Genomic DNA, 15,798 nt, shown 5'->3' with positions numbered 1-15,798 from the left:
CCAACGCGAAATCTCGTGCAGTGACGTATGACGTCATCACGCTGGCCAGAGGATCTCAAAACCGGACCATAATGGTTCAGTTTTATTTAACACATCAGGATGCATCCGTTCCGTTAGGATGCAGTTGTGTTAAATCGAAACTGAACAAACCGCATCCGTCACTAAAAGCAATGTAAGTAAATGGGTGATGGATTTGTTATTTTTAGGATCCGAAAAAAAAACTGATACGGCAACATTGACATTGTTTGTAGTGACGGATCCGGGTTGTTCCATTTCGATGACCAGACCCAAAACCACAGCTTGCAGCGTTTTTGTGTCCGGTCACAAAACGGAATGCTACCGGAATGGAATGCATACATCCTGAATGGAGTATACCCTTTCATAATACATTGGCCCTAAACTGGACCGTTGTGTCCAGATTTTGAGATTCTCTGTCGGATCTCAAAACTGGAATGCCAAAGCGCTTATGTGAAAGTAGCCTTAGTCTTTATTAATTATGTGTGAGGGGGGGGGGGGGGGTTAATGGGATTTAAAAAAAAAATATTCAAATAAATCTGAACTTTTTTAACCTTTTAAAAAAAGATATCTATTTAGTTCCACTATGGGAATAACCACTATAATACAGTGCAATATTTCTATAATACAGTAACGGTACAAAGATGCAAGACCTGGGGCCCTTTATTAGTCGCCCACCTGCCATGGAAACTCACAGGTATCCCACGATTTCCCTTCTCCCTCTATAAACTACTTACAGATATCTAATGTATCTTGTAAACACCGTCTCTGCATCCCACTGTCTTTTGCCATATTTACTACGTTTTACCCCAATATTACATTAAAGGGGTTATCCAAGGCCTATAATGCCTCCCTATATACCCGGGCCCCTCACACAGATTGTACTTACCTCGCTCCCTGGCACTTGTATCGCTTCTGATGCCGCTGCATCTCCCCGTCGCGTGGATGACAATATCCGACTTCGGAGAGGGGGCAGCCAATAGCAGGCCTGCGACGGGAACGAGCCTCCGTAGCATCGCGGATGACTCTAGGGAGGCTCGTTCTCGTCGTGACCTGCTATTGGCTAAACTAATGATCTCCCCCCGACACCAGATGTTTTCATCCGCGCAACGAGGAGATGCAGCGGCGGCCATGCCGGCATCAGAAGCTGTGCGGGTGCTGGGGAGAGAGAGCTAAGTACTATCTGTGTGAGGGGCTCGGGCATAAGGGGAGGCATTATAGGCCTTGGATAACCCCTTTAAGGACAAGTCCAGAGAATCAAACCTCTAGATTTTTAAACCACTCTAAAACCAAATCAGGACCATGACCATCTTAGAAGGTGACTCCAATACCATTCTTGTGCCTGCATCCAGGTCAAGTGCAGCAGTCTTTTACAGTGTTGTTCATTTTCATGTGCTGCCTGACAGATCATTTGTCCGGACTTCGAGATTTACTCTTTATGGGAAGAGCTCCTAAGTCAAGGAGGAACATATTTGAGAAGATGTGATAGAAACATCCTCCACTAATGTTAAACTGCTTGTTCTACTCAATAAGAGCTCCAAAAATACTTATATAACATTGATCTTCATAAGAAGTATAATTTAACCTTTACGGGAAGGAACATGTTACTACAAAAACATACCTAATGGTTAGATAATTACCGTCAGATGATCCAGTCATGGCCTCCCTCTTTGTTCAGGCTGGTAGTCATCAGAAACACTAGAAAGAAGGGAAACCACTCCAAGCAGGAGGGACATAAGTAAAACCGTGACTTTTGTCCACCCGTTCCAGACTTGGCAATTCTATTTCATCCGTGTGCCAAGAAGCAAGAGCCACCTCGGATTCTCTTTGAGAGCGATGACATCACACACTTTTCTTCCTCAGCCAATCAGAGCTCACCATTCGGCAGCAGCAGCTGTCACTCATACCAGCTGAACGTGAAGTCAGAAGTGATAAGAGGCTCTCGAGACTCGTTGAACAAGGAAACTTAACGCTAGTAGTGGGAATTGAATAGTTTTGGTGTTACATTTCACATTTTGTTATTTTCATGATACATTTAAATAAGCATCTCCGCGTAGAGGAAATCGTCCAAATTATAAAAGACTTCAGCCAAACCTGTCAAAGCTTAAGCTGCACACTACACTAATGAGCCGTGGCGTTTGGAATACAAATGGGATATGCCTGGAGGGACAGACAAATCAATGTAGTAATTACTGAGCAAGCCAATCCAGCCTCCCTGCGCTCCTCAGGCTTCTAGTGTTGTTGATTGACTTCTGAAGCAGCAGAAATATTTAGCCCCAAACGCACAGATTTCTTTTCACCTCCAACGATTTTTATGTTAATGATAGAACCCCCAAAAGGGCTTTTCCGCGTCTTGGTGCAGCTTCCATGGTCTGGGCACTTGTGTTTTGCCCTTGAAGAAATCATAGCACTCCTAAAACTAACATTGTTTTCTTAAAGGGGTTGTCCAAGTTAAATAAATACTTAGGCAGTGTCACGGATGGTGTTGCAGAAAGCTGGAACTTTATTATAAACATCCGACTGGCTTGATCCCAAACTAAAGAGCATATGGGTGAGCCCTAAAAAACCCCTAGAGCTCTCCCTGACTGCTATGCCCATGCAAAGATCTTTATGGTAGACGATTGCATGTCCACGTACCTTATACTATCTGACACCTGAAACCCTATAATAGTGAGGGGACACGACCACGGACTTATCTGAGGAATCAGGAGAAGGAGCATCCAGCAGTGAACAACTCATCCAGGAAGAAGTATAAACCGCAAAGTGAGGCAGTATGGGAGGGAATATAAAGGGAGACAATTAGTGCAAATAGATGACAGCTGGGAGAAGGAAAGGAGATGACAAAGTGAAACCAAAACAAAGAACTTCATGCAAGAGGTAGCGAAGAACGTCTAACAGACCTTCTCACAGAGCTGGCGGTGACAGTCAGCCCCTGGGCATCAAAAAGAATCGATCCTCACTCTTTTTGTCCCCTGCTGCTGCCGGGACTGTGCTCCAATCCTGATAGATCTTCCTGGCTGCAGCAGTGGTGCACCGTACACATAGGTGAACGTGCAGCCAATCACTGGCCTCAGCAGTCACTTCTGAGACCAGTAATTGGCTGCAGTGGTGACGTGGTGTTCATAGGACGTTACCACTTCATCCAGGAGAAGAAGTAGAAATGATCCACAGAGAAGAACAGGAAACATCAGGGGAGAAAAGGGCTAAGTATACTTTTTTCAGTTATTTTAGTGCATATGCAGGGGCTGCCAAAATTTTTTATTTAACTCAGACATCCCCTTTAAGAGCAAACTCTATTTTCTATCTTATGTACTGTATGTGGTTGGTCGGGGAAAAAATGATGTGAGAACTCAATTTGACACAAGACAGGGTTATAGGAAGGAGATTACAGTGGACATTGGTGCTTCTCCAAAGATATAGAGTACCTGTCACCAGTAAACTCTTGTATTCTCCATGGAATATGACTTGTGGAGCATCCATGTTGTGTTATTCCTCTGTTAATCCTCCTAAGGAATACATTGAGAAATGGACGTTACCATTTCTTCTTTTCAAAGGGCTGTCTTATTGGACATTGTGAAGGTATGACCACATGGCACAGTCGGTCCCGGTTGTGTCGTGGCCATGCTGTGATCAAGTACCGTGTGGCCATACGGACCACAACGGGCTCTAATTAAACTTATGAAGATTGCGGCCTGCATTGTTAATGGCCGCACAGTGCCTTCAATACCGAGTGGCCATTAACAATGCAGACCGACTAAACAGCGTGATCTTAATTAGTTTAATTAGACTGATACAGCTATGGGGTACTTGACTGCAGCGTAGGCATGTTGCAACCGTGCCATGCGGTCATACCCTATGAGTGTGCAGTGATCCGCTCCCTACTGGTAGCAGCCAGTTGTCCGTTTTTTCATGCATTTCTAAGAGGAATAGCAGAGAAATGGCACAATGTATATTTCAGAATTGTTATACTGCATTGTGGGAAAGACAAATATTTAGTAAAATAGACGTGTCAGGTCCTCTTTAAAGGGGCTGTCTCACTTCAGCAAATAGCGTTTATGTAGAATTCATTTTTCCATCACATTATACACTGCTCGTTATTATGATTACAACCACCCTGCAATCCATCAGCGGTGGTCGTGCTTGCACACCTTAGTAAAAAGCACTGGCCTCTCTGGTGGCTAGGACCGTAGGATCGCAGATAGGCTAGCACGGCCACAGCCGATGGATTGCAGGGTGGTCGTAACCCTGGAAACGAGCAGTGTATAACATGGTGGAAAAATGAATCCAACCAGCAAAGGAAGTAATATGGACAATCACAATACATTAGTAAGTGGCTCGTATTAACTTCCTCTACATAACAAATGCTATTTGCTAAAGTGAGACAACCCCTTTAATAGCAGGGGACCCTAAAGATCTCGAGCCACAATAACGCATGAAGGGCCAGATGTATCATTACTCTGACAGCTCACTCCACTTTCACATATGGCTAAAGTCAGTTTTAGCTAAGTCAGATTTATGATCGGCCCTTTAAGACTGTAATAAATGTGGTTTGACGGTAGCAGTTTATCCGTCAGTAAGCGGCTTTACAAAAGGCGCACGTCTTTACGAAAAAGTTGCATGTTCTATTAAAAAGTCGCATAAGATAAGCATGGTCCGCACTGGAGTGAAATTGCACATTTTTTTGCAACTTTTTAAATAGTTGCAATGGTAAATCTGTCTAGAGATTCATTTACATAAGAAAACACGCCCACTTTCAGAAAACTGGCGAGCATAGTGCAGAGCAGAAAAAAGTCTCAAATTTTTGTGCAGTTTAAGCTATTGCGCAAAAATTTTCAACTTTTTCACTCCATTATTCTGACTTGAGCTAATGATAAATCTGGCCCGATATGTTTTATAAAACTGCAAACACATAAGAAAATCAACTTCATTACCTTTGGATTAAGGTAAAAATGTTAGTAGAAGTTATTTTAGCTCTTAATGGGAAGGGTTACGATTTTCCTAACAGATGCCCCGGCTCCAGCTAGCTAGTGCAGATGTATTCATATTAATAGACGCATTAAAAAACATATTTTTCATGTATGCAGCTGCTAATATGTGACTAATGCATCATAAAAATTATGGGCAGCATCTCTCCCCACATCTGCTGCAATCTTTGTTTTGTCTGTTCGGAGTTATTTACACGAAATATGTGTTCTCTAGATTTTGCACGCTTCCTGTTCAGCAGCAAAAAGCTGCCGACACCTCCTGGGCGATCGACGTTTTATTGAATTCTACTATTGCTTTTTATGTTGTTTATACTACAAACAAACAAAAAGACAAAAGTTAGCAATTTTGAATCCCCGCCAAATCTGTAGTATGATATTCAAATCGAAATTTATACTCTGTGGCAGCCTATTGAAGAATGGTAGTTCCCAGATTGGGAAAGGGGCTTCTGAAACGCAGGACGCACTTTGCCTACCTCCGTGGTGAGCCATACCACTAGACGCTACTGCCATTAATGTACTTTTCTGCTAAAAGCTTGATGGACTGGTATGATATTACCTTATGTTCATTTTTGCACTTTAGATGCATATGTGTCCCTTGCCGTTTTTTGAGATTAAAGTTCCCAGGTTGGCCCTGTAGTCCCTCTTATGGACGAAAAGGCACGTGTATAGTCCCTTCTTCATTCAAGAAGTGAAGAGAGAACCTTGAGGTTGATACCATACATTTTTTTTAGAAAAGATTGGAGAGACACCACTGTACTATACTTTTACATGTATTCACCAATCAGCCATAACATTTTTAAAACCATTTGCCTAATATTGTGCAAGCCCGACTTGTGCCACCAAAACAGCTAACCTGTTGAGGCATGGACTCCACAAGATCTCCTAAGGTGTCCTGTGGTATCTGGCACCAAGATGTTAACAGCAGATCCTGTAAGTTTTGAGGTGCGGCCTTCATGGATTACACTTGTTTTTCCAGCACATCCCACAGAAGCTCGAATGGATTAAAATCTGGAGAATTTGGAGACAAATTTAACCGTGTCTTCCTAACCTTCAGCTTTTTGTCATGTTCCTCAAACCATTCCTAAACAATTTTTCAGTGTGGCTGGGGCATTGTCCTGCTGAAGGAGGCTAATGCCGTTAAAAAACACCACTACCATGAATGAGGTGTATTTGTGTATACGAGGCTTAGGTTGTGGTACATGTCGCATTCACATAAATGCCAGGAACTAAGGTTTCAGCACGTGTCTTTTCCCATAGTGCATCCTGATGACACCTCTTCCCGAGGTAAGTGATGCCTATGCAACCCGCCATCCAAATGATGCAAAAGAAAATGTGATTCATCAAACCAGGACACCTTATTCCATTCCTCCAGGTTCCAGTTCTGATGCTCATGTACCCATTGTCAGCACTCTCAGCAGTTGGCCAGGGGTCAGCATAAGGACTCTGAAAGGATACACAGTAAGCTGCAATGCCTTGTATCTTCTGGCACCGTTCTATCATAGCCAGGTCAGCTGCAGCAGTCCTGTGGCGCCCGTGAACAGGATGTTGATTCTGGGACCTGCCCAGGCTGTCATGGAGCGATTCACCCGAAACCCAGTGGCAAGGACCAGGTAAGTTTGAACCCCTCTTTGTGTCCAACCACTCTGAAGATGTTTGTTGGGCTACATCATGCTACATAGGGGCCTCTGTTAGTGGTGGTCTACTGGATGCATATTGCTGGCTCCGAGCATACAACCACTTCTTCTGTCATTCTCTGCAGTTGGTGTACACAGAAACCCGAAACTCTGTTGCTGCTGGAAGGTCCCCTGCTGTCCTCTGCATCTGTAGTCTGACTGTTGATGACAAATAGTAGCCTTTCTGTGACATTGTAGGGTTATGTTCACATCTTGTTTTTAGCCTATATTTTATGCTCCCAGCGATACACCAAAGGTCCTTAGGTTATAAAGGTGCTTCGTGTCTTCCAGAAGAGTCTGGGAGAGATGCATTGCCTCCATTTTTACTGTATAAAACATTTGGCTGCTGTGTTTCTCTGTATAGGGAGATCCTGCTGAATGACATACTCTATACATTATGGCTGGAGATATGAAGGGTCCTGCGCTACAATTCTAGCATAGAAAAGCTAAATTTAAAGGCTATGTAAACCTTTGGAGGCAATTTTGTTTATGGTTGCATTTACTCATTTTGGGCTAAAAATCATTTTTTCAATTTGTCTTTTTAGAAAATAAACGGCCGTTCTGTCGCAAAGGCTTAACTGTGTAACTGTGTGAATTATACTTTTACTTTGTGCCAGTTGTCTAATAAACCTTATCTCTAAATTACTAAAAGGCGATAAACACTTATTTAAAGTAGCACTCCCACCAAAATGTTTATTCACTGACCTGTTAGAAAGGTACATGATTTAAACTGTAGTGAAGGTAATCTTCTTAGCAGTGACTGTATTTGTGAGTTATAACCTCCCTTCTGATTCTCAGCTGTGTCATGTGATCAGCACTCAGACTTTCCAAATAACACAGAATCTTATGTGTGGACAGGAAGCCAGTTTATGTATTCCTATGGGAGCCTCGATGTCATATTCATGGGAATAAATAGAGAAGTAACTGACGTCTTGTCCTGTGTCAGTTGGAGGTCAGAGAGTTGGTCACATGACACATCTGAGGATCAGAAAGGAGGTTATAACTCACAAATACAGTCACTGGTAAGAAGATTACCTTCACTACAGATTACATCATGCACCTTTCTAACAGGTCAGAGAATAAAGATTTTTGTAAGAGTGCTACTTTAAAGGGACACTGACAGGGCCAAAAAGCATATTAAGGTATATATATGACCGTACAGGTCTTATAAAGTGTATAAGAATCATGTAAGTATCCCCCCTGTCCACCTTATAACTACAGTAATGTGAAGTTTTATAACCTGCTGATATCGGGTTCAATCTGCCCAAGGGGCGGTGCTTCACCTCAGCTTGCGCCCAGCCAGCCTCGCCACAACTGCCGTTTGAAGCGCCGCCCAGCTCATCAATATTCACTTCGCTGGGCGGCTACTAGTGTCCCCGGCTATCTTCAGCGCATGCGCCCGGCACCCTCACTGGCCGGGATCGCATCGCGCCTGCGCACAGTCTCATTCTCAGAGGCAGCCTCTGCTTTATGCGCATGCGCTGAAGATAGCCGGGGACACTAGTAGCCGCCCAGCGAAGTGAATATTGATGAGCTGGGCGGCGCTTCAAACGGCAGTTGTGGCGAGGCTGGCTGGGCGCAAGCTGAGGTGAAGCACCGCCCCTTGGGCAGATTGAACCCGATATCAGCAGGTTAAAAAAAACTTCACATTACTGTAGTTATAAGGTGGACAGGGGGGATACTTACATGATTCTTATACACTTTATAAGACCTGTACGGTCATATATATACCTTAATATGCTTTTTGGCCCTGTCAGTGTCCCTTTAAGCCACATTCTTATCAGTAAGATAAGAATTGAGCTATAATGAGTGTTTAAGGTCAGAGGTAAGAAGCCATCAGCTGAGCTGCCTCACAGAAAGAGTAAAAATACAGAGCCTGCTACTAGAGAATCTCAAGGCTGTACAGAGAAAGGGGCTAAAATGTATAATAAAGACCAATTGAAAAAATTATTTTTAGCTCAAAATGAGTACAATGCAACCAATAAAAATTACTCCAAAGGTGTCCATAGCCTTTAAGCAATAAAAAAAGTGCACTTTTGGTGAAATTGGTGTAAATTATAGCAGAAATCTAAGTCAGCAATGAGATTTCAGTTTATGACACATGGAGGGCACTAAATGCATTCAAGCGTGTGCCTAATGATACTTTAGTATCATCTTATTCCAGCAAGCTTATCATTAAGGGTTCATGCACACAACCATGTTTTTTTTTCAGTTTGCTATCTGCAGATAGCGCACTAAGCCATTCATTTCTTCAAGGCTGTGCACATATCGGTACTTTTTGTGGCGCTGTGTGGCCTTTCCACAAATTTCACTGCAAATCCTATTCTGCTCTGTATTCATGGATGAAAATAGCTTGATGGGAGGGAGAAAATGCAGAATACACACGTAAGGTATCTGTATTTTGTGGATCAATTATTTTTTTAAAGACCAAAATAAGGACACGGCCATGTGTATGAGCCCTCAATATATGTCTTGTTAAGTCTGTGGATGACTAGAAGAGGACCTGTCACCAGCTCAGACTTTTAAAAAGGGGGTCCTTCCTCGATTGGTGCCGCTCTAGTAAGTCCTATGTCGTTATTTTTTTCTGTGCGCTAACCGAATTCCCAAATTATCAGGGCCATTAAATCTGGAGCTCAGTATGAAAATTTGTCCATGCATAGCCAAAGGGGTAGTCAAAGGGGTGGCCACAGGCACTCTCTTCTCAAGAAGTGATCTTCACTGTTTGACTCCAACCATCGCAGACAGCATCATAGCGGCAAGTGCTTTGGCTGTGCAATGGTCCTGATAATTTGGTAATAGGGTAGGGGGGGCACGTAGAAAAAAAATTACACGGGAGCAGCAACCAGTTGAGGGAGGTGCACAGTTTTAAAAGTTTGAGTGGTGACAGGCCGTCTTTAAGCCAACGTATGTGTCGGGATTGTATGTAGGACGCGTATGGTGAAAGTAGGGAATAAAAAACAAAATGATATGTCCATTGGTGAAATGTTAGCAGCGCTAACCTATGGGAACCTTTTGCCAGACACTAGAAATTACATTGTGGGAGAAGTTCAGCCACTGAAGCACTGGCTTCTGCATTTTAAAGGGATTATTCCATGAAAAAATTAAAATCTGATATCATATAGTATGTGACAGTCTCTTTCAAACAAACAGAACCAGCCCTGTACCTCACATGGATATAGAGATCTCCCCATCTATTGCTCTAATTGCTCTGCTAGATATATTTCAAGCTGGCATCTCAGGGGGCGAGCACTCTCAGGGGGAGTGTCCTTTCTACTGCAGCTGGTGGCAGTTGAAGGATGGAACTGAGCATGTGCTTCCACCTCAGTGAGCAGGACATATAAATTAGAAAAAGAGCAAACAGCAGGTGGTGCCATTGAGATATATTTCAGTGAATAACTCAGTGGCTATACTAAACTTTTAATTACATGTAAATAAAAAAGGGTTTAGATCCAGGTGCTGATATGAAAAACGTAGAAAAGTTTTTGTGGGACAACCCCTTCAACCCACCTTGAATCGTGCTCTGATTTTATCCCACAGAAAACCATTGAGGTGGGGTTGCTGAGCCAGATGTCTGGTCACCTAAAGAATTATTAGGAACACCATACTAATACGGTGTTGGACCCCCTTTTGCCTTCAGAACTGCCTTAATTCTACGTGGCATTGATTCAACAAGGTGCTGATAGCATTCTTTAGAAATGTTGGCCCATATTGATAGGATAGCATCTTGCAGTTGATGGAGATTTGAGGGATGCACATCCAGGGCATGAAGCTCGCGTTCCACCACATTCCAAAGATGCTCTATTGGGTTGAGATCTGGTGACTGTGGGGGCCATTTTAGTACAGTGAACTCATTGTCATGTTCAAGAAACCAATTTGAAACGATTCGAGCTTTGTGACATGGTGCATTATCCTGCTGGAAGTAGCCATCAGAGGATGGATACATGTTCTCATTCTGTTTACGCCAAATTCGGACTCTACCATTTGAATGTCTCAACAGAAATCGAGACTCATCAGACCAGGCAACATTTTTCCAGTCTTCAACAGTCCGATTTTGGTGAGCTCGTGCAAATTGTAGCCTCTTTTTCCTATTTGTAGTGGAGATGAGTGGTACCCGGTGGGGTCTTCTGCTGTTGTAGCCCATCCGCCTCAAGGTTGTGCGTGTTGTGGCTTCACAAATGCTTTGCTGCATACCTTGGTTGTAACGAGTGGTTATTTCAGTCAACGTTGCTCTTCTATCAGCTTGAATCAGTCGGCCCATTCTCCTCAGACCTCTAGCATCCACAAGGCATTGTTGCCCACAGGACTGCCGCATACTGGGTGTTTTTCCCTTTTCACACCATTCTTTGTAAACCCTAGAAATGGTTGTGCGTGAAAATCCCAGTAACTGAGCAGATTGTGAAATACTCAGACCGGCCCGTCTGGCACCAACAACCATGCCACGCTCAAAATGGCTTAAATCACCTTTCTTTCCCATTCTGACATTCAGTTTGGAGTTCAGGAGATTGTCTTGACCAGGACCACCCCCCTAAATGCATTGAAGCAACTGCCATGTGATTGGTTGACTAGATAATTGCATTAATGAGAAATAGAACAGGTGTTCCTAATAATTCTTTAGGTGAGTGTATGTCTGTCTTTGATAATTATCCTTTATGAATGTGAGCATTTCTGTTACTTATCCTGTACCAATTCCGAGCCTCTCCCTGCATTGTAGCTCAGAGCTAATTTTGCTGGTCGTCATTGGAAACAGTCATCAAGCTTGTTGTCATGCACAATGTTAACAGCGTAGCTGAGATACTCTGGCACTGAACCAGAAACTATTAAAAAGAGACACAATCACCTTAGAGTAGTGTAGTCGAGACAGAGGGGGTTGTTCCAATGTCATGTCAAGTGGGTGATTACCTCGGTTGTGCAGGAGTAGGCGCCACTGAAGTTACAGCTGGCAACTGCTGCGGTCTCACAGACTTCAGACAGTAAGGTACTGCTGAGTAAACTTGACTAGAGGTGCAAATAAAAGTAATGGGTTTGGGACATGTTGCCAGGAAAAATATATATGTATGCAGGTTTCTTTATTGAACAACGCGTTTCAAAGACAGATATTTCTGAGAATGATCCGTTCTTGAAACGTGTTGTCCTATAACAAAAGCCAGGATACTTATCTTTTGTTTGGGAGTTCTACGGTTTTGTCCTGGCAGGGCATCCCGAACCCATTACTGTTGTTTGCATCCCTACTGATGAGAAGTGATGCAATGCATTTGCAAAGTTGTAAAATGGAGCAAAAATGTGGACTCCCCCTTTAAACAGTAACGAGTGCTGTTTAGATTTTGGGTAAATGCTCTGTTAACAATAATGCAAGTGGAAAAGAAATTGTCCGTCTGCTCGTGTTTCTTCAGCGAAGTAATATTTCTGTATTAATTTGTGCATTTCTGCCCTTTGGTGATATTGTTTTCTTGAAATGTTTAGCGCACATTTATAAAATATTACGTTTCTTATCTCCAGGCACTTGGCAGCCATGTTGTAGGAAATCTGCCCTTTGCTTTTTATTTTAACCAGAGCAAAACATATTTTGCATAGCGAACAGATCCACAATGTTGTGCTGCAACTGAAATTCTAAAATAAATATTCACTTTTTTCTGTTTTTTTTCTTTCTTTTTACAGTTGATTTTCTACTATGGTGCCACAGACAACTGGTGCCCGGTCCAGTATTACGAAGACATTAAGAAGGATTTCCCTAAAGGCAATATCTGGCTGTGTGATAAAGGCTACAGACATGCCTTCGTTTTGGACTCCAGCAAAGAAGTAGCCTCATTGGTTATAAACTGGTCAAACGAGCAACTGGACCTCTGATCTGGCCTCCTCCAAGAAATACTAGAATGGTAGCTCAGTTTTATGGTCCCGTGTTAGAGATCATAGAATGGTAGGGGTTACCATAGCTTAGATATATTTTAGGAGAATGTATGGCTCTCTTGTTGCTATCTTTGATACACTTGATCAACATTTGACTGTACATGAGAACAAGAAGTGACAATCAGAAGATGTGCAATCCATAGGTCGGGTAAAGAGTTTTTGATGAATCTTGTGATCTTCAGTAGTTGAATGCATGGATGTAAATTACAAAAAAAATTGTTAGTTCCAATCTCAGTGATGTGATCATTTAGCTGAAAGGGATTTATGACTATTCATTAATTGAATATACCAGCATTATGCAAAGATATAGCAGTGCCCTCTAGGGGGCAACAGAGTTTGCTAGAATAAAAAAAAGTCTAATATAGGTGTATAGAGTAATGACACCCAGTTTTTTAACCAAGGACAAAACAGTGAAAGTTCTCATTCCGAGGAAACCAGTTCTTAAAGGGCAGGGAGAAGGCTAATTCAGAGTAATTTTCTGGTGGAGATGTGTTTAAAGTGTTGCCAACCCCCAAGTCATTATCACCTATGTATATAAATGTTTTTAGATGTGTAAAGGTGACTTAACAGCTTCAATAGCTGTTCCTCCCATACACACTGTGAGGGACTAGCTCTTTTTCAGGGGTCATTCTTACAGTTTTCGCCACAACAGCCGTATTGCAGACCAAACGTGGGGTTTATTTTCATCGCAACAAAATATAAAATAACACCTTGCCCGGTAACATAATGCGCCTTTTCCAGCCTCTCAGGTAGTATCAAGTCCAGTACCTTTGGGGGATTGTGGCCCACCTGACTCTGACCTTGCGACCATCGTTTCCCAGACCTCGCGGAGTCCCCCAAAGTTTAGGCTAACACCTAGCCCCGTGGCCCCTCGGCCAGCCCGGCTGAGACCACTCTTCCAGAGCCTCCAGCAGGACTCTGTTGCACAAAGACTCTCTCCCGTGACTGACAGTCTGGGCTGGGCTCTTATCCCAGACTGATTGTGGCACCTGGTGCTGCCTCAGACCTGATTGACGGGGAAGACACAGAAACTGCTGCCATGAATCTCTAGCAGCTATGAGGCCTGTCAATGCCTCACATACCCCCCTTTTTTTGTTCAAGCCTGTAGGGGTGAACACTAGCATCACATCCAGATGCTTGTGAACGGGCATCGACCTGGTCTACAGTCTTCCCCTTATTCTGCCAGACCCAGGACAACAGCGCTTGGTTTGTCACAAACATGAATTTATTCCGGAGCAGATAAGACCTACGGGATTGTCTTGCCCATCTCATGAGCAGGTACTCTCTTTTGCGAGCGAGGATGATGCGCTTTCGCACCCGTGGTCTCTCTGTTTTCTTTTTTCTGTTCCTCTCCACATTTGGCATTCGGTCTCTGTAATTTCTCTCAGAAGATGTTTTTATATGACCGGCAGGCTCTCTTTTTAGATTTTCTGGTTCCTGCACATGCTCCTTATGTCCTTTCTTGGGCTACTGCAACTCTTGACCGAACTGTTCCCAGTCATGGTCATGTCCCTATCCTTTCTCCTTTGCCTTGCAGGGCTCCTTCAGCAGAGCAGGCTTATCACCGCTCGCTTCTTTTACGTGCCTCCGATTCACTTCTTCCTTCTTTCCAGCAGTGGTTTCCCCCGTTTTGGCGGCAGTTTCAGAGACTTCTGCTTCTTTAGTGGGTTTTTTCCACTTCGGTAGCCGCTCCTTCGGTCACTGCAGCATCTGAGGACTTCACGTCCTCCAACACCTCGGCCTTAACTTCTTCAGCCTTGGTTTTCTTGGGCTCAGCATCACATACTTGCCCTCTTAAGTCGTTTTCCTCTTTCTCATCGAGGTAGAAGGTACCGGGGACACCAGGGTCTTCACCAGACTCGACGACTTCTGGCATTTTCTCCAGAGGCTCACTTAGGACACTGTTCTTCTTTCGGGAAGAATTCAGGAGAGCCAGCCCACAGTAGTAGACAGGATCCGCATACTGGTTGTCCATCTCCTCATATCCCTTCCCCAGCAGACTGCTGGATACTTGGACGGCCTTGCAGGCGGAGGGGACGTCTTTTGGGAGCAGGTTCTGGCTACCCACTGCCATGAGTCTCTTGGCCTCTGCTTCCACATCAGTCTCTCAACTGGTTCAGCAGAAAGATCTTCCGTCTTCTCTGCCTCAGTCTGCACCGCAGCGTCACCATCTCCAGACCCCTTCTTAACAGGCTTTGGCTTAGACTTCTTGGACTCTTGTAGAGGATTCTCCTCTTCGGTTTTCTCATTTTCCTTTGATTGAGCCAACCTATCATCTCGAGAAGCTCTTGCCTTTAACTCTTCAGGCTTAGTCTTCTCCAACTCATCTCGCTCCTCTTGCGCTTCTTCAAGGGCTCTAGCCAAGGAAAGGGCCTTGGTCTCTTTTTCCCAAGCATCCGCCTTCGCTCGCTCAGGTTCTTTGGCATATCGGGCCAAGATGTATTTCTCTTCAGCCCGGGGCCGGTCAACCCTCTGTTTCTTCTTATTTTTTCGCACCAACTTGTTTGAAGCGCCCGGCTCTTGGGCCTCCTGGTCCAGCTTCTCCTCGCTGGGTTCTGCTGCGGCAGATATAGGAGTATCACCATTCTCTTTAGGAGACCCTGTGGAGGTTCCACCCAGAGTCCCTTTAAGCACTTTATCGGTGTCTACCGAAGTTTTCTGTATTTCTTTGGAGCCTTTGCTCTCCACCTGGATATCAGGCCGTAGACCCTTCAGCTCACTCATTTCTTTCGGGGTCTCCTCCCTTGACCCCTCTGCAGCCTTCTTCTGTGACTCTGTGGAGACAGCTAGTCTTTTCTTTATTATATCTAGGGACTGTATAGAGAGGGAGGAATCATCTTCCTGCTTGAAGCTGTACCGACATGTCAGGTCATTTACGACGGCCTGGGTCTTAGACACTAGGCTGAAGTCCCCACTTAACTCTCGTCATGTCAGATACAACTATCATCTATTAGTAACCACCTCAACTTCGCAAGACTTCGACCTGGTAGCTTCCCTCTCGGAGTTGCTAATGGTCACAGCACATACGTCACCTATGCCGCTTGTGTCATTATTAACGCTGACCTCTAGGGGCACTGACGACTTAATCCCTACCTGGGACATTACCTTATTGACCATAGAACAATGTGGAGACTGCATATCCACCTCTAGGACTGTCACATTTTCCTGTCCGTTTACCCCCTTGGGTTCACCCCGCTGAAGTTTCTCAACATTTAACAACC

General features: G+C 43.9%; 2 protein-coding genes across 8 annotated transcripts in view; one reads left to right on the top strand and one right to left on the bottom strand.

The window, feature by feature from the left end:
- LDAH (lipid droplet associated hydrolase) overlaps positions 1 to 13,143 on the top strand; it is a 293,483-nt gene extending 280,340 nt beyond the window's left edge. For all 7 annotated transcript variants that reach the window (XM_040427384.1, XM_040427387.1, XM_040427386.1 and 4 more), the window contains one exon: positions 12,329 to 13,143. In XM_040427384.1, the coding sequence (XP_040283318.1) occupies positions 12,329 to 12,517 (189 nt within the window). In that variant the 3' untranslated portion in view covers positions 12,518 to 13,143. The remainder of the gene's footprint in view (positions 1 to 12,328) is intronic.
- Positions 13,144 to 13,262: 119 nt separating this feature from the next.
- On the bottom strand, positions 13,263 to 15,516 carry LOC120997347 (myosin-11-like). The gene is made up of 2 exons (XM_040427392.1): positions 13,367 to 15,516; positions 13,263 to 13,309 (listed from the first exon to the last, which is right to left on the bottom strand). The coding sequence occupies exon 1, from the start codon at positions 15,299 to 15,301 to the stop codon at positions 14,501 to 14,503; it is 801 nt and encodes a 266-aa protein (XP_040283326.1). The 5' UTR covers positions 15,302 to 15,516; the 3' UTR covers positions 13,263 to 13,309; positions 13,367 to 14,500.
- Between the last annotated feature and the right edge of the window lie 282 nt (positions 15,517 to 15,798).

This window comes from Bufo bufo, chromosome 4 (assembly GCF_905171765.1).
Source record: "Bufo bufo chromosome 4, aBufBuf1.1, whole genome shotgun sequence".
NCBI lineage: Eukaryota > Metazoa > Chordata > Amphibia > Anura > Bufonidae > Bufo > Bufo bufo.
This window is presented reverse-complemented; position numbering and strand designations above follow the sequence as displayed.

Bases quoted from the DNA above. Each gene is read 5' to 3' on its own strand.
- LOC120997347 (XM_040427392.1), bottom strand. From the start codon at position 15,301: ATGAGTGAGCTGAAGGGTCTACGGCCTGATATCCAGGTGGAGAGCAAA.